At 46.2% G+C, this 18,863-nt stretch overlaps 1 protein-coding gene across 1 annotated transcript in view; it reads right to left on the bottom strand.

The window, feature by feature from the left end:
• Positions 1–18,863, bottom strand: part of LOC115165027 (anthrax toxin receptor 2) — a 125,555-nt gene that overhangs the window by 77,117 nt on the left and 29,575 nt on the right. The window contains exons 9-11 of the mRNA XM_029718043.1: positions 16,589–16,658; positions 7,018–7,096; positions 6,394–6,489 (exon numbers count right to left, since the gene is read on the bottom strand). Coding sequence (XP_029573903.1) covers positions 6,394–6,489; positions 7,018–7,096; positions 16,589–16,658 — 245 coding nt within the window. The remainder of the gene's footprint in view (positions 1–6,393; positions 6,490–7,017; positions 7,097–16,588; positions 16,659–18,863) is intronic.

The following is an 18,863-nucleotide window of genomic DNA, read 5'->3' as shown; positions in this document are numbered from 1 at the left end:
CTCTAACCCAGTAGGCCCTTACGTCTGACTGACAGCATCAGATATAATATCTCTCTCTAACCCAGTAGGCCCTTACGTCTGACTGACAGCATCAGATATAATATCTCACTCTAACCCAGTAGGCCCTTATGTCTGAGTGACAGCATCAGATATAATATCTCTCTCTAACCCAGTAGGCCCTTACGTCTGGCTGACAGCATCAGATATAATATCTCTCTCTAACCCAGTAGGCCCTTATGTCTGAGTGACAGCATCAGATATAATATCTCTCTCTAACCCAGTAGGCCCTTATGTCTGAGTGACAGCATCAGATATAATATCTCTCTCTAACCCAGTAGGCCCTTATGTCTGAGTGACAGCATCAGATATAATATCTCTCTCTAACCCAGTAGGCCCTTATGTCTGAGTGACAGCATCAGATATAATATCTCTCTCTAACCCAGTAGGCCCTTATGTCTGAGTGACAGCATCAGATATAATATCTCTCTCTAACCCAGTAGGCCCTTATGTCTGAGTGACAGCATCAGATATAATATCTCTCTCTAACCCAGTAGGCCCTTACGTCTGACTGACAGCATCAGATATAATATCTCTCTCTAACCCAGTAGGCCCTTATGTCTGAGTGACAGCATCAGATATAATATCTCTCTCTAACCCAGTAGGCCCTTATGTCTGACTGACAGCATCAGATATAATATCTCTCTCTAACCCAGTAGGCCCTTATGTCTGAGTGACAGCATCAGATATAATATCTCTCTCTAACCCAGTAGGCCCTTATGTCTGAGTGACAGCATCAGATATAATATCTCTCTCTAACCCAGTAGGCCCTTACGTCTGACTGACAGCATCAGATATAATATCTCTCTCTAACCCAGTAGGCCCTTATGTCTGAGTGACAGCATCAGATATAATATCTCTCTCTAACCCAGTAGGCCCTTATGTCTGACTGACAGCATCAGATATAATATCTCTCTCTAACCCAGTAGGCCCTTATGTCTGAGTGACAGCATCAGATATAATATCTCTCTCTAACCCAGTAGGCCCTTATGTCTGACTGACAGCATCAGATATAATATCTCTCTCTAACCCAGTAGGCCCTTATGTCTGACTGACAGCATCAGATATAATATCTCACTCTAACCCAGTAGGCCCTTATGTCTGAGTGACAGCATCAGATATAATATCTCTCTCTAACCCAGTAGACCCTTATGTCTGAGTGACAGCATCAGATATAATATCTCACTCTAACCCAGTAGGCCCTTATGTCTGACTGACAGCATCAGATATAATATCTCTCTCTAACCCAGTAGGCCCTTACGTCTGACTGACAGCATCAGATATAATATCTCTCTCTAACCCAGTAGGCCCTTATGTCTGAGTGACAGCATCAGATATAATATCTCTCTCTAACCCAGTAGGCCCTTATGTCTGAGTGACAGCATCAGATATAATATCTCACTTTGAATCAATTAAATGAATATAGAAAGATATCTTGTCATCCGTTTCTCTCTAAGCCCACGACCACACCGCCCATACATTCCTGGAGGACTTTAAAACCACAGACTCCCTTTAAAACCACAGGCTCCCTTTAAAACGCCATGAAACACTGGTGTCTACAAGAGCAACATATCAGGGTGGGGTGTAATTCATATCAGAGTGGGGTGTAGTTCATATCAGAGTGGGGTGTAGTTCATATCAGAGCGGGGTGTAGTTCATATCAGAGTGGGGTGTAGTTCATATCAGAGTGGGGTGTAGTTCATATCAGGGTGGGGTGTAATTCATATCAGAGTGGGGTGTAGTTCATATCAGAGTGGGGTGTAATTCATATCAGAGTGGGGTGTAGTTCATATCAGAGTGGGGTGTAGTTCATATCAGGGTGGGGTGTAGTTCATATCAGAGTGGGGTGTAGTTCATATCAGAGTGGGGTGTAATTCATATCAGGGTGGGGTGTAGTTCATATCAGGGTGGGGTGTAATTCATATCAGAGTGGGGTGTAGTTCATATCAGAGTGGGGTGTAGTTCATATCAGAGTGGGGTGTAGTTCATATCAGAGTGGGGTGTAGTTCATATCAGGGTGGGGTGTAGTTCATATCAGGGTGGGGTGTAGTTCATATCAGGGTGGGGTGTAGTTCATATCAGAGTGGGGTGTAATTCATATCAGAGTGGGGTGTAGTTCATATCAGAGTGGGGTGTAATTCATATCAGAGTGGGGTGTAGTTCATATCAGGGTGGGGTGTAGTTCATATCAGAGTGGGGTGTAGTTCATATCAGGGTGGGGTGTAGTTCATATCAGGGTGGGGTGTAATTCATATCAGAGTGGGGTGTAGTTCATATCAGAGTGGGGTGTAGTTCATATCAGAGTGGGGTGTAGTTCATATCAGAGTGGGGTGTAGTTCATATCAGGGTGGGGTGTAGTTCATATCAGGGTGGGGTGTAGTTCATATCAGGGTGGGGTGTAGTTCATATCAGAGTGGGGTGTAATTCATATCAGAGTGGGGTGTAGTTCATATCAGAGTGGGGTGTAGTTCATATCAGAGTGGGGTGTAATTCATATCAGAGTGGGGTGTAATTCATATCAGAGTGGGGTGTAATTCATATCAGAGTGGGGTGTAGTTCATATCAGAGTGGGGTGTAGTTCATATCAGGGTGGGGTGTAGTTCATATCAGAGTGGGGTGTAGTTCATATCAGGGTGGGGTGTAGTTCATATCAGGGTGGGGTGTAGTTCATATCAGGGTGGGGTGTAATTCATATCAGAGTGGGGTGTAATTCATATCAGAGTGGGGTGTAATTCATATCAGAGTGGGGTGTAGTTCTGTGTTCCTATAAACATAAATAAAGGTTTAATTCACTACACTGCCTGTATGACCTTGTGCCTGGCAGGGTTCCATGTGGGAAGGAGACAGAGATTGTGTGTGTGTGGGTGTGCGCGTGTGTGCATGCTATAAGTGTGTGCGTTCCCATTTGTGTATCTGAGTGTGTATGGGGCTCATCCTGCTGAAGCCCTGAAAGCCTTGAAACCCAGCTGAAACCTGGCAGACTGGGGGTTGAAATATTAACAAACAACACATGGCCCTCTCCTCCTCTCCTCCTCTCCACATCTCCTCCTCTCCCTCTCTCCCCAGGTCCCTGAAGGAGAGCAGCAGTAGATTCAGCACCAAGACAAACACAGCGCCGGCCAGACATGCTGCAGGGGCTTTACATTCTAATGCCTTTGTTGGTTTTCCAAAATATGCTTCCATCTCATCCTGGACGGGCTCCCAGTGTTCTCATCAGGGTCTCAAACAGAGGTGAGGCATATTATTATTGGTAGTAATATGAATTATTTGGAGGCTGTTGGTGATGTATAATGGTATATTTCTGTATTGGTGATGGCATAATGGTATATTTCTGTATTGGTGATGGCATAATGGTATATTTCTGTATTGGTGATGGTATAATGGTATATTTCTGTATTGGTGATGTATAATGGTATATTTACGTATTGGTGATGGTATAATGGTATATTTACATATTGGTGATGTATAATGGTATATTTCTGTATTGGTGATGGCATAATGGTATATTTACGTATTGGTGATGGCATAATGGTATATTTCTGTATTGGTGATGGTATAATGGTATATTTACATATTGGTGATGTATAATGGTATATTTCTGTATTGGTGATGGCATAATGGTATATTTACGTATTGGTGATGTATAATGGTATATTTCTGTATTGGTGATGGCATAATGGTATATTTACGTATTGGTGATGTATAATAGTATATTTCTGTATTGGTGATGGCATAATGGTATATTTCTGTATTGGTGATGGCATAATGGTATATTTCTGTATTGGTGATGTATAATAGTATATTTCTGTATTGGTGATGGCATAATGGTATATTTACGTATTGGTAATGGCATAATGGTATATTTTCATATTGGTGATGGTATAATGGTATATTTCTGTATTGGTGATGGTATAATGGTACCATCACCAATACAGAAATATACATATGTCAGAGGGGAACAGACTCTCTGATCCAGAGCCACTACAGTAGTGAGTCATTTAGCAGACTCTCTTATCCAGAGCCACTACAGTAGTGAGTCATTTAGCAGACTCTCTTATCCAGAGCCACTACAGTAGTGAGTCATTTAGCAGACACTCTGATCCAGAGCCACTACAGTAGGGAGTCATTTAGCAGACTCTCTGATCCAGAGCCACTACAGTAGTGAGTCATTTAGCAGACTCTCTTATCCAGAGCCACTACAGTAGTGAGTCATTTAGCAGACTCTCTGATCCAGAGCCACTACAGTAGTGAGTCATTTAGCAGACTCTCTTATCCAGAGCCACTTACAGTAGGGAGTCATTTAGCAGACTCTCTTATCCAGAGCCACTACAGTAGTGAGTCATTTAGCAGACTCTCTGATCCAGAGCCACTACAGTAGTGAGTCATTTAGCAGACTCTCTGATCCAGAGCCACTACAGTAGTGAGTCATTTAGCAGACTCTCTTATCCAGAGCCACTACAGTAGTGAGTCATTTAGCAGACTCTCTTATCCAGAGCCACTACAGTAGTGAGTCATTTAGCAGACTCTCTTATCCAGAGCCACTACAGTAGTGAGTCATTTAGCAGACTCTCTTATCCAGAGCCACTACAGTAGTGAGTCATTTAGCAGACTCTCTTGTCCAGAGCCACTACAGTAGTGAGTCATTTAGCAGACTCTCTTATCCAGAGCCACTACAGTAGTGAGTCATTTAGCAGACTCTCTGATCCAGAGCCACTACAGTAGTGAGTCATTTAGCAGACTCTCTGATCCAGAGCCACTTACAGTAGTGAGTCATTTAGCAGACTCTCTGATCCAGAGCCACTACAGTAGTGAGTCATTTAGCAGACTCTCTTATCCAGAGCCACTACAGTAGTGAGTCATTTAGCAGACTCTCTTATCCAGAGCCACTACAGTAGTGAGTCATTTAGCAGACTCTCTTATCCAGAGCCACTACAGTAGTGAGTCATTTAGCAGACTCTCTGATCCAGAGCTACTACAGTAGTGAGTCATTTAGCAGACTCTCTTATCCAGAGCCACTTACAGGAGCAGTTAGGGTTGTGCCTTTCTCAAGGGCACATCGACAGATTTGGGGATTCGTACCAGTGACCTTTCAGTTACTGGCCCAACGCTCTTAACCCGCAAGGCCTTCTACAAGTTCTGAAACTATCGTCTGGTCATTGTGGGCTATAAAATGGTTAAGTGGAGAGAGAGAGAAAGATGTGAACTGGTTTATGGAGGGGGCGTTGCTATGGTGATGATAAACCGTTGAGAATCCGTGAGCTTCCAAACAAACATATTGAAACTCCTCAGATATATATGGTAAAGGATGAAAACACGACATATGATATAGCCTACATTTGAAATAAAAAAAAAGAAACAAGAGAAGGAGAATAGAAAAAGCAATGAAGAGAACTTTGCTTAGTGGAAGATCGGAACCACACTAAACCAGCTCTGATGTTTCCAGAATGTGGTACCGACCACAGAGTTAAAAAGAAAACATATCTATTGCTATGGTTACTACTTCCTGTTCACTTCCTGTTTGAGGTCCTTTCTTACTTCTTGCTTCCTCTTTGAGGCTCTTCCTTTGTGGCGCTGTGCTGGCAGGCAGCAGCCAGTGCGTATGAGGTAAAACAGGGAGGTGAAGAAAAGCTTAACAATGGAGCTGCCAGCCTGCCAATGCCCACAACCTCATCTCACCTGAGCTCTTGAACAATGCACAACTGTTCGTGACTGGCCTGTCTGTGGTGGTTGTGGGGGGGGGGGGAGAGAGAGAGAGAAAGACAAAGACAAAGAGAGAGAGAGAAAGAGAGAGAAAGAGAGAGAGAAAGAGAGAGAAAGACAAAGAGAAAGAGCGAGAGAGAAAGAGAGAAGGAGCGAGAAAGAGAGAGAGAGACAGAGAGAGACAGAGAAAGAGAGAGAGAGAGAGAGAGATGCTGATGGGGTACAGTTATAGTAATATATTTTCTCTCTGGGTTTGACTGTCTTTACTTGCACCTTTCATGAACTGTCTCCAGGAAAACTCAGGGTTTCGTGTTCACGCTGTCATGTAACCTTCCTTTATACAGTTTATGCTCACTGAGATAAAAATCTCTGTTGCAACAGACTTTTAGTTAAGAGAGACATTCTGGTTTACAGGAAGGTCACATTTAGGAGATTACTACAAAATACACAAAGACAACTTCCAGAGTAAAGAAGTAGCGTTTTCATAGCGTTATACTTACCCAACAAATGGCTCATGACAAAACATTTCAATAACGTTCTGCATTTTCAATCCAGATTCATCCCAAGGGCAGGACCATATCTGTGTTTCTAAATGTGTTTTATGTTATTACCTATAAACAGTGTTGTAGGACTCACCACGGTGCAGCAGAGAGGCCAGAACCACCAAGCAGCTACCAAGGCTGCCAGTAACAGCAGCACCAGGAAGACTATGGCTACAGCGAAGCCGTCCGACTGACAGAGGGAGACAAAAATACACACGTTAGACACGCACACACACACACACACACACACACACACACACACACACACACACACACACACACACACACACACACACACACACACACACACACACACACACACACACACACACACACACACACACGTTAGACACACAAACACACACACACACACACATTAGATACATACACACACACACACATGTTAGACACATGTTATATACACACACACATGTTAGACACATGTTATACACACACACACACACACACGTTATATACATACACACACACATGTTAGACACATGTTATATACATACACACACATGTTAGACACATGTTATATACATACACACATCATACACAGTACAACAGTAGATAAACACACCAATATTAAACGTTAAACACACGAGGGGTAGACACAGAGAGTTTTAGACTCTGTACATAATGTAAATTTAAAAAATACTGTAGACAGAAAATAAGAAAGATTGTAAAGCATAACAGAAGCAGAAGGTAAACTCACACATGTTGAGGCGTGGATGGTGAAGGCACTAGAGATGAAGGATTTACCGTGGTTCAGACTGATCAGCACATCCATCGACCTAAAAACACACAACGTTAAACACCAAACTACAAAAAGACTAGGGCCCTTGTCAAATGAAGTGCACTATATAGGGAATAAGGTGCCATTTGGCTGGGCCCTGATCAAATGAAGTGCACTATATAGGGAATAAGGTGGCGTTTGGCTGGGCCCTGGTGAAATGAAGTGCACTACATAGGGAATAAGGTGCCATTTGGCTGGGCCCTGATCAAATGAAGTGCACTATATAGGGAATAAGGTGGCGTTTCAGACCCTATGACTTATTTAACAAGAGGTGGAGGAGGCCAAAACGGTGCAATTAAAAGCCTAATGATGAACGGCAGAGCTATTTCCATATGTCTATTACACCACATCCCATTACCCATTATCTTTAATGAGAACCCAGGAGCAGGAAACGGAACGACTGAAACGCCAAAAAAATGAAGAAATATGTAAAACACTGTCTATTGGCTGGTTGGAGTGTTTGCCTGGTTGTGTGTGTGTGTGTGTGTGTGTGTGGGTTGAACGTGTGTGTGTGGGGGGGTTGAACGTGTGTGTGTGTGGGTGTTGAACGTGTGTGTGGAAGATGAAGGTGTGTGTGGAGGATGAAAGTGTGTGTGGGGGTGGAAGGTGTGTGTGTGTGTGTGTGTGTGTGTGTGTGTGTGTGTGTGTGTGTGTGTGTGTTTGAGCTCTGTGCTGTGGGTTTAGCCCTGGGCTCTGCCACCTGACCGTCTGTCCTCCTGTAACTCCACCAGATGAGCTGCTACCTGACCGTCTGTCCTCCTGTAACTCCAACAGATGAGCTGCTACCTGACCCTCTGTCCTCCTGTAACTCCAACAGATGAGCTGCTACCTGACCCTCTGTCCTCCTGTAACTCCAACAGATGAGCTGCTACCTGACCCTCTGTCCTCCTGTAACTCCACCAGATGAGCTGCTACCTGACCCTCTGTCCTCCTGTATCTCCACCAGATGAGCTGCTACCTGACTGTCTCGTCCTCCTGTAATTCCAACAGATGAGCTGCTACCTGACCCTCTGTCCTCCTGTAACTCCACCAGATGAGCTGCTACGTGACCCTCTATCCTCCTGTAACTCCACCAGATGAGCTGCTACCTGACCCTCTGTCCTCCTGTCCGCTGCTATGGCACTGGATTTGAAATAGACCTGACCTCAAATTCACTCTTTATGTCACCTTTCCTATTTCCACAAGTAGCCCTTTACACTCGCACTGACAAGCAGTAACATGCTATAGATGAGGTCAGAGCTCAGTGGCTGTACAGTAACATGCTATAGATGACATCAGAGCTCAGTGGCTGTACAGTAACATGCTATAGATGAGGTCAGAGCTCAGTGGCTGTACAGTAACATGCTATAGATGAGGTCAGAGCTCAGTGGCTGTACAGTAACATGCTATAGATGAGGTCAGAGCTCAGTGGCTGTACAGTAACACGCTATAGATGAGGTCAGAGCTCAGTGGCTGTACAGTAACATGCTATAGATGAGGTCAGAGCTCAGTGGCTGTACAGTAACATGCTATAGATGAGGTCAGAGCTCAGTGGCTGTACAGTAACATGCTATAGATGAGGTCAGAGCTCAGTGGCTGTACAGTAACATGCTATAGATGACATCAGAGCTCAGTGGCTGTACAGTAACATGCTATAGATGAGGTCAGAGCTCAGTGGCTGTACAGTAACATGCTATAGATGAGGTCAGAGCTCAGTGGCTGTACAGTAACATGCTATAGATGACATCAGAGCTCAGTGGCTGTACAGTAACATGCTATAGATGAGGTCAGAGCTCAGTGGCTGTACAGTAACATGCTATAGATGAGGTCAGAGCTCAGTGGCTGTACAGTAACATGCTATAGATGAGGTCAGAGCTCAGTGGCTGTACAGTAACATGCTATAGATGAGGTCAGAGCTCAGTGGCTGTACAGTAACATGCTATAGATGAGGTCAGAGCTCAGTGGCTGTACAGTAACACGCTATAGATGAGGTCAGAGGTCAGTGACTGTACAGTAACATGCTATAGATGAGGTCAGAGCTCAGTGGCTGTACAGGAACACGCTATAGATGAGGTCAGAGCTCAGTGGCTGTACAGTAACATGCTATAGATGACGTCAGAGCTCAGTGGCTGTACAGTAACATGCTATAGATGAGGTCAGAGCTCAGTGGCTGTACAGTAACATGCTATAGATGACATCAGAGCTCAGTGGCTGTACAGTAACATGCTATAGATGACGTCAGAGCTCAGTGGCTGTACAGTAACATGCTATAGATGATGTCAGAGCTCAGTGGCTGTACAGTAACATGCTATAGATGACATCAGAGCTCAGTGGCTGTACAGTAACATGCTATAGATGAGGACAGAGGTCAGTGGCTGTACAGTAACATGCTATAGATGAGGTCAGAGCTCAGGCTCTGTGCTTCACTGCTCTGTATGGGTTTTGACTGACAGACGTTCTGAACTTGAGCACCTCACGCGACAAGAATTGGTCCCCATCCCTATCGCTAATTGGTCAACTTTGGCACTGTTTTTGTTGTCTGATTGAGGGAAATGCTGTTAATTATGAGGACTATCTATTTTGAAAGATGAGACGATGAGGATTATAATAAATGTGACACAAGCAAGCCAAGATCAACCCAGGGTGTGACACAAGCAAGCCAAGATCAACCCAGGGTGTGACACAAGCAAGCCAAGATCAACCCAGGGTGTGACACAAGCAAGCCAAGATCAACCCAGGGTGTGACACAAGCAAGCCAAGATCAACCCAGGGTGTGACACAAGCAAGCCAAGATCAATCCAGGGTGTGACACAAGCAAGCCAGATCAACCCAGGGTGTGACACAAGCAAGCCAAGATCAATCCAGGGTGTGACACAAGCAAGCCAAGATCAATCCAGGGTGTGACACAAGCAAGCCAAGATCAACCCAGGATGTGATCCAAGCAAGCCAAGATCAACCCAGGGTGTGACACAAGCAAGCCAAGATCAATCCAGGGTGTGACACAAGCAAGCCAAGATCAACCCAGGGTGTGACACAAGCAAGCCAAGATCAACCCAGGGTGTGACACAAGCAAGCCAAGATTAACCCAGGGTGTGACACAAGCAAGCCAAGATCAACCCAGGATGTGATCCAAGCAAGCCAAGATCAACCCAGGGTGTGACACAAGCAAGCCAAGATCAATCCAGGGTGTGACACAAGCAAGCCAAGATCAACCCAGGGTGTGACACAAGCAAGCCAAGATCAATCCAGGGTGTGACACAAGCAAGCCAAGATCAATCCAGGGTGTGATCCAAGCAGCCAAACACCTGTGAGTCCAAATGTGCGCTTCACATTTCCATATCATAAAACTCATGTCCTAAAACAGTGTCACCATTTATGATCACTGTGTTTGATGTACAGTTACAAGATGACATGGCGTCATATCCTGGGTAGTTCTGAACAGAATGAGACTATGTTTGTTTATCGTGAATTAAATTCAGTCTTGTATCAGGTGAACTGTTACAGTATGTCCTCACCTTTGACCTTTGGTCTAATAATTTCCCCATTATCTCCAAACTGTTCCCTTTCAATTGCTATCATGGTTACGCATAAGCTTTTCACATTTCTTCTGTAAAAAAAAAAAAACATTTACATATGACCCTATCCATATAGGCCTATTCCCACGACTGTAAAGGGTTAATACTAGCCTCCCGAGTGGCGCAGCGGTCTAAGGCACTGCATCGCCGTGCTTGAGTCGTCACTAGAGACCCGAGTTCGAGCTCAGGCTGTGTCAAAGCCGGCCGCAACCTGGAAACCCAATTGGCCCAGCGTCGTCCGGGTTAGGGGAGGGTTTGGTGGGCCGGGATGTCCTTGTCCCATCCGCGCTCTAGCGATTCCTTGTGTAGGGCCGGGCGTGTGCACGCTGAATTCGGTCGCCAGTTGCACTGTGTTTCCTCCGACACATTGGTACGGCTGGCTTCCAGGTTAAGTGGGCAGTGTGTTAAGAAGCAGTGTGGCTTGGCACGGTCGTATTTCGGAGGACGCACGACTCTCGACCTTCACCTCTCCCGAGTCCGTACGGGAGTTGCAGCGATGGGACAAGACTGTAACTACTAATTGGATATCACGAAAATGGGGTGAATAACTAAATGATTTATGTCCATTTAAAATTTGTACGCCACATGATTTTGTTTCTGTCCACTTGGCGTTGACTGGTATTGTGGAATACATTATTCCCTATCAGGAGACTGAAAAGATTTGGTATGGGTCCTCAGATCCTCAAAAGGTTCTACAGCTGCACCATCGAGAGCATCCTGACTGGTTGCATCACTGCCTGATATGGCAACTGCTCGGCCTCCGACCGCAAGGCACTACAGAAGGTAGTGCGTAGGGCCCAGTACATTACAGGGGCAAAGCTTCCTGCCATCCAGGACCTCTATACCAGGCGGTGTCAGAGGAAGGCCCTAAAAAATTGTCAAAGACTACAGCCACCCCAGTCATAGACTGTTCTCTCTGCTACCACACAGCAAGCGGTACCGGAGCGCCAAAGTCTAGGTCCAAGAGGCTTCTAAACATCTTCTACCCCCCAAGCCATAAGACCCCTGAACACCTAATCAAATGGCTACCCAGACAATTTGCATTGTTTTCCCCCCACCCCTCTCTCCCTCTCTTTTACTCACCTGCTAGTCTCTGTTGTTATCAGCTATGCATAGTCACTTCAATGTACATGTACATACTACCTCAACTAACCGGTGCCCCCGCACATTAACTCTGTATCGGTACCCCCTGTATATAGTCTTGCTATTGTTATTTTACTGCTGCTCTTTAATTACTTGTTACTTTTATTCCTTATTCTTATCTGTATTGTTTTGAAACTGCATTGTTGGTTAAGGGGCTCGTAAGTAAGCATTTCACTGTAAGGTCTACTACACCTGTTGTATTCAGCATTTCACTGTGAGGTCTACTACACCTGTTGTATTCAGCATTTCACTGTGAGGTCTACTACACCTGTTGTATTCAGCATTTCACTGTAAGGTCTACTACATCTGTTGTATTCAGCATTTCACTGTGAGGTCTACTACATCTGTTGTATTCAGCATTTCACTGTAAGGTCTACTACACCTGTAGTATTCAGCATTTCACTGTAAGGTCTACTACACCTGTTGTATTCAGCATTTCACTGTAAGGTCTACTACACCTGTTGTATTCAGCATTTCACTGTGAGGTCTACTACACCTGTTGTATTCAGCATTTCACTGTAAGGTCTACTACACCTGTTGTATTCAGCATTTCACTGTGAGGTCTACTACACCTGTTGTATTCAGCATTTCACTGTAAGGTCTACTACACCTGTTGTATTCAGCATTTCACTGTGAGGTCTACTACACCTGTTGTATTCAGCATTTCACTGTAAGGTCTACTACCCTGTTGTATTCAGCATTTCACTGTAGGTCTACACCTGTTGTATTCAGCATTTCACTGTAAGGGTCTACACCTGTTGTATTCGGCGCATGTGACTAATACAATTTGATTTGATTTGATTAAGGAGGTGCTGTGTCTGTGACTTTTACCGTTATTGTGGAACACATTTAGGAGGGGCTGTATCTGCGACACGTCCTTCTGCAGAGTGAACGTTTCCACAACTTAGGGACAGGCCTCCTCGCAATATGTTTAACCCTGAATAATTCACCCTCCTAAATTTCCCCGAACTTGAAGGAAAATCCATTAGTGGCTCCGGTGTCAGCTGGTCCAGCTGTAGCGCATCACTAGCGCTTAGCGTCACGTCGAACGATGAGGCACTCTTGACAAGAAGCCGCTAGACAAGGGAGACCACTAGAGTGGGAGGGAAAGAGAAGTTTCCACATCCCAGTTCAGAGATCTCCAATGACCAGACCTGGGTTCAAATACTACTTGAAATCTTTCAAATACTTTGAGTGTTTACTTTAGCCTGCCTGGAGTGCCAAATGGGCAGGGTTTACCATTTTGGGACTATTCTTATTGGTCCATTAAGACAGGCAAGCTAAATCAAGCCCAGAAAAATAATGATTTCAAATATTAGTTGAACCCACCCAGGTCTTTCTCTACATTCCAGTTTAGAGATCTCCTGTAACAAAAGGAGAGGTCAGCCATTATGTCAGCCAGGTCAGCCTTGTCAGCCTTGTCAGCCTTGTCAGCCAGGTCAGCCATTATGTCAGCCATGTCAGCCAGGTCAGCCTTGTCAGCCTTGTCAGCCAGGTCAGCCATTATGTCAGCCATGTCAGCCATTATGTCAGCCATGTCAGCCAGGTCAGCCAGGTCAGCCATGTCAGCCAGGTCAGCCATTATGTCAGCCATGTCAGCCAGGTCAGCCAGGTCAGCCATTATGTCAAGCCATGTCAGCCAGGTCAGCCATGTCAGCCATTATGTCAGCCATTATGTCAGGCCATGTCAGCCAGGTCAGCCATTATGTCAGCCATGTCAGCCAGGTCAGCCTTGTCAGCCTTGTCAGCCAGGTCAGCCATTATGTCAGCCATGTCAGCCATATGTCAGCCATGTCAGCCAGGTCAGCCAGGTCAGCCATGTCAGCCAGGTCAGCCATTATGTCAGCCATGTCAGCCAGGTCAGCCAGGTCAGCCATTATGTCAGCCATGTCAGCCAGGTCAGCCATTATGTCAGCCATGTCAGCCAGGTCAGCCATGTCAGCCATTATGTCAGCCATGTCAGCCATTATGTCAGCCATGTCAGCCAGGTCAGCATAGTCAGCCATGTCACGCAGGTCAGATATGTCAGCCATGGTCAGCCAGGTCAGCCATGTCAAGCCAGGTCAGCCATTATGTCAGCCATGTCAGCCATGGTCAGCCAGGTCAGCCATTATGTCAGCCATGTCAGCCAGGTCAGCCATGTCAGCCAGGTCAGCCATGTCAGCCATTATGTCAGCCATGTCAGCCATGTCAGCCAGGTCAGCCAGGTCAGCCATTATGTCAGCCATGTCAGCCAGGTCAGCCATTATGTCAGCCATGTCAGCCATGTCAGCCATGTCAGCCAGGTCAGCCATTATGTCAGCCATGTCAGCCAGGTCAGCATTTGTCAGCCTTGTCAGCCATGTCAGCCATGTCAGCCAGGTCAGCCATGTCAGCCTTGTCAGCCATGTCAGCCAGGTCAGCCATTATGTCAGCCATGTCAGCCAGGTCAGCCTTGTCAGCCAGGTCAGCCTTGTCAGTCATGTCAGCCATGTCAGCCAGGTCAGCCATGTCAGCCATGTCTTCCCTGGGAAAGTGTGTCAGTCTTTACAGGGAGAGACTGAAGGATATATTCATGTTTTATTGACCTGTTTTTGGTTTTGCAGAACAGAAACTATGGTCCTGCTATTTCTCCTTTTCAACCTTAGTTTCCTCTGAACTATAAAAAACAGCGAAATATCTGGATTGCTACTAATGACATGGCTGTGCATATTAGTTGATGCATAACAGCCAGTATTTTGTTGCATTGATGAAAGGTGGGGGGGGCGGAACAGATGCCCTCGTTCCAGGCCTGAAACATGCCAACGCTCTTAACACCAGGTGAGACACGTCGGGGCAAGAGTACCACCACTTAACCCCGTTATCCCAAACACACAGAGAGGTAAGGGACAGGAGGACAGGGGGTAGGGGTGGGTGGGTTGGGGGGGGGGACTAATGGGGTTATATGGTGGAAGGACAGATGCCCTCGTTCTAGGCCTGAAACATGCCAATGCTCTTACAGTACATGCATAACACAAAGCCATCTATAGGAGCTACGTTACATACGCTGTAGACCAAACCAGAGAACACAAAGAGATCTATACTCTATAGTCATTCTTCAACTGTTTACCGGCTTTTCCCCCCCTGTATATCGTTCTAACCAGCCGATCGGCCCCCGGCTAGCTTCGACTCAACAGTGACATCGGTGCTTCTGACGAAGCGGAGGCAAACAGATGGACGGAGTCGGAGACAGAACTTTCAGACGTTCCATGATGCAGGTGGGGGATGGGGGGGGGGATGAGCAGGAAAGGGGATTGTCACAGTAGCATGGTGAATTATTTAAATGGGGGAGAGTGTGGAGAAGTGAATTGCTGCATCTGTCGCATATCCCTTTAAAGCCCCCTAACCAGATGTGTTTACCCACTACGCAGGCCCGCCCCAGCCCGCTGTACCGGGTCTAGCAGGTCTAACTACTTAATGGGTCACCGTGGCCATGCCAACGGTTAATTAAGTAAGACTCTTCAGATAACAGGAGCAGGAGGAGCTCAGGTTCTGTCAGGTGTTCATAAAGAGTCTCAGAGTAGGAATGCTGATCTACGATCCCTCCTAGTCATCGTGCCAGGTAGCCTAGTGGTTAGAGTGTAGAGGTGACAGGTAGCCTAGTGGTTAGAGTGTAGAGGTGGCAGGTAGCCTAGTGGTTAGAGTGTAGAGGTGGCAGGTAGCCTAGTGGTTAGAGTGTAGAGGTGGCAGGTAGCCTAGTGGTTAGAGTGTAGAGGTGGCAGGTAGCCTAGTGGTTAGAGTGTAGAGGTGGCAGGTAGCCTAGTGGTTAGAGTGTAGAGGTGGCAGGTAGCCTAGTGGTTAGAGTGTATAGGTGGCAGGTAGCCTAGTGGTTAGAGTGTATAGGTGGCAGGTAGCCTAGTGGTTAGAGTGTAGAGGTGGCAGGTAGCCTAGTGGTTAGAGTGTGGAGGTGGCAGGTAGCCTAGTGGTTAGAGTGTATAGGTGGCAGGTAGCCTAGTGGTTAGAGTGTATAGGTGGCAGGTAGCCTAGTGGTTAGAGTGTAGGGGAGGCAGGTAGCCTAGTGGTTAGAGTGTAGAGGGGGCAGGTAGCCTAGTGGTTAGAGTGTAGAGGTGGCAGGTAGCCTAGTGGTTAGAGTGTTGGGCCAGTAACCGAAAGGTTGTTTGATTGAATCCCCCGAGCTGACAAGGTCAAAATCTGTCATTCTGCCCCTGAACAAGGCAGTTAACCCGCTGTTCCTAGGTCGTTACTGTAAATAAGAATTTGTTCTTAACTGACTTGCCTAGTTAAATTTTTAAAAATGATCGAGCAGGCAAAACTGATCTGAGATGAGCACTCCGTCTCTGACGCTTTGTGAATACAGCCTCTGGTCCAGTGTACTCTATAATTAAGGCTACATCTACATTGAAACTTGAATACCACAGGACAATGGTGCGAAGCATGTTATCACCAGCAGTCTGGATTATAATCTGAGTGGATGATTGGCAGATGGTGTAACCTGTCTGGATTGTGAGAAGATCAACTCGCTATAAGATCTATCAATCTTATCGAACGCAAATAATCTTCCTGAGTTTGATTCTTGCGATACATTCAGGACCAAATCGTTTTCCAACTGCTATTGTAATCATAGTTTATTTTGAAGATTTGAATTAAAGAGAACATCAATATCAGGGGTTGCTGCTGAGGATTAAACCTATGACATGAGAGAGGAACAGCTTATGCTATATATTAGCTCTGTTGTGCCTGCCTGTTTTTGGTCAGATTATGGGTCAAAATACACACACACACTTTATAGAACCACCTTCCCATTGACTACTTACTGTCCGACTTCATACAGCACCGGCGCAGGACACAGGAGATAATCGTTCTGCACAATGCTTGGCTTCCTATCTGGAAAAAGAGAATTGAATGAGCCCCCTGTACATTACGACAGACAGACAGACAGACAGACAGACAGACAGACAGACAGACAGACAGACACAGACCACAGACACACAGGACACACACACACACACACACACACAGACCCCATTTCTAAAGATGTATAAAAGCAGACATTTGTCATCGGGAAAAAAATGGGATGAGAGGAGTAGAGAGGAGTAGAGAGGAGAGAGGGAAAGAGAGGAGTAGAGAGGAGAGAGAGGTAGAGAGGAGAGAGGAGTAGAGAGGAGAGAGAGGAAGAGAGGAGCAGAGAGGAGAGAGAGAAAGAGAGGAGTAGAGAGGAGTAGAGAGGGAGAGAGGAGAGAGGAGAGAGGGGAGAGTAGAGAGGAGAGAGGAGAGAGGAGAGAGGAGTAGAGAGGAGAGAGGGAAAGAGAGGAGTAGAGAGGAGAGAGGGAAAGAGAGGAGTAGAGAGGAGAGAGGGAAAGAGAGGAGTAGAGAGGAGTAGAGAGGAGAGAGGAGAGACAGGGGGAGAGAGGAGAGGAGGAGAGAGGGGAGTAGTCGAGCGGAGAGAGAGGAGAGAGGAGAGAGGGAAAGAGAGGAGTAGAGAGGAGAGAGGAGAGATGAGTAGAGAGGAGAGGAGGGAAAGAGAGGAGTAGAGAGGAGAGAGGGAAAGAGAGGAGTAGAGAGGAGAGAGGAAGAGAGGAGTAGAGAGGAGAGAGGGAAAGAGAGGAGTAGAGAGGAGAGAGGGAAAGAGAGGATGAGAGGAGAGAGGAGAGAGGAGTAGAGAGGAGAGAGGGAAAGAGAGGAGTAGAGAGGAGAGAGGAGAGAGGAGTAGAGAGGAGAGAGGGAAAGAGAGGAGTAGAGAGGAGAGAGGGAAAGAGAGGAGCAGAGAGGAGAGAGGGAAAGAGAGGAGTAGAGAGGAGAGAGGGAAAGAGAGGAGTAGAGAGGAGAGAGGGAAAGAGAGGAGTAGAGAGGAGAGAGGGAAAGAGAGGAGTAGAGAGGAGAGAGGGAAAGAGAGGAGAGAGGGAAAGAGAGGAGTAGAGAGGAGAGAGGGAAAGAGAGGAGTAGAGAGGAGAGAGGGAAAGAGAGGAGTAGAGAGGAGAGAGGGAAAGAGGAGAAGTGACAGAGGTAGAGAGCAGAGAGCGAGGAAGATGGGGACAGAAGTGAGTGGTAGAGAGGGAGGAGAGGAGAGGAGAGAGGGGTAGAGAGGGGTAGAGATGAGAGGGGTTAGAGGAGGGGATGAGGGGTAGAGATGAGAGGGATAGAGAAGGAATGAGAGAGGTAGAGAGGGGTAGAAAGGAGATGAGAGGGTCGAGAGGGGAAGGAGAGAGGAGAGAGGGGTAGCTTTAGAGAGGAGATGAGAGGATAGAGAGGGGTGAGAGAGGGGAAGAGGAGAGGGAGGAGAGGGGTATAAAGAGGGAATATTAGAGGTAGAGGGGCAGAGAGAGAGGGAGAAGGAAAAGGAGGAGTAGAGCCATCTAGATTAGGAGGAGTAGCGGCCATCTAGATTAGGAACAGTACCAGCCATCTAGATTAGGAACAGTAGCGGCCATCTAGATTAGGAACAGTACCAGCCATCTAGATTAGGAACAGTAGCGGCCATCTAGATTAGGAACAGTACCAGCCATCTAGATTAGGAACAGTAGCAGCCATCTAGATTAGGAACAGTACCCAGCCATTAGATTAGGAACAGTAGCAGCCATCTAGATTAGGAACAGTAGCGGCCATCTAGATTAGGAACAGTACCAGCCATCTAGATTAGGAACAGTAGCAGCCCATCTAGATTAGGAACAGTACCAGCCATCTAGATTAGGAACAGTAGCGGCCATCTAGATTAGGAACAGTAGCAGCCATCTAGATTAGGAACAGTACCAGCCATCTAGATTAGGAACAGTAGCAGCCATCTAGATTAGGAACAGTACCAGCCATCTAGATTAGGAACAGTAGCAGCCATCTAGATTAGGAACAGTAGCAGCCCTCTAGATTAGGAACAGTACCAGCCATCTAGATTAGGAACAGTACCCAGCCATCTAGATTAGGAACCAGTAGCAGCCATCTAGATTAGGAACAGTAGCAGCCATCTAGATTAGGAGGAATACCAGCCATCTAGATTAGGAACAGTAGCAGCCATCTAGATTAGGAACAGTACCAGCCATCTAGATTAGGAAACAGTAGCAGCCATCTAGATAGGAACAGTAGCAGCCATCTAGATTA

This window comes from Salmo trutta, chromosome 27 (genome assembly GCF_901001165.1).
Source record: "Salmo trutta chromosome 27, fSalTru1.1, whole genome shotgun sequence".
NCBI lineage: Eukaryota > Metazoa > Chordata > Actinopteri > Salmoniformes > Salmonidae > Salmo > Salmo trutta.
This window is presented reverse-complemented; position numbering and strand designations above follow the sequence as displayed.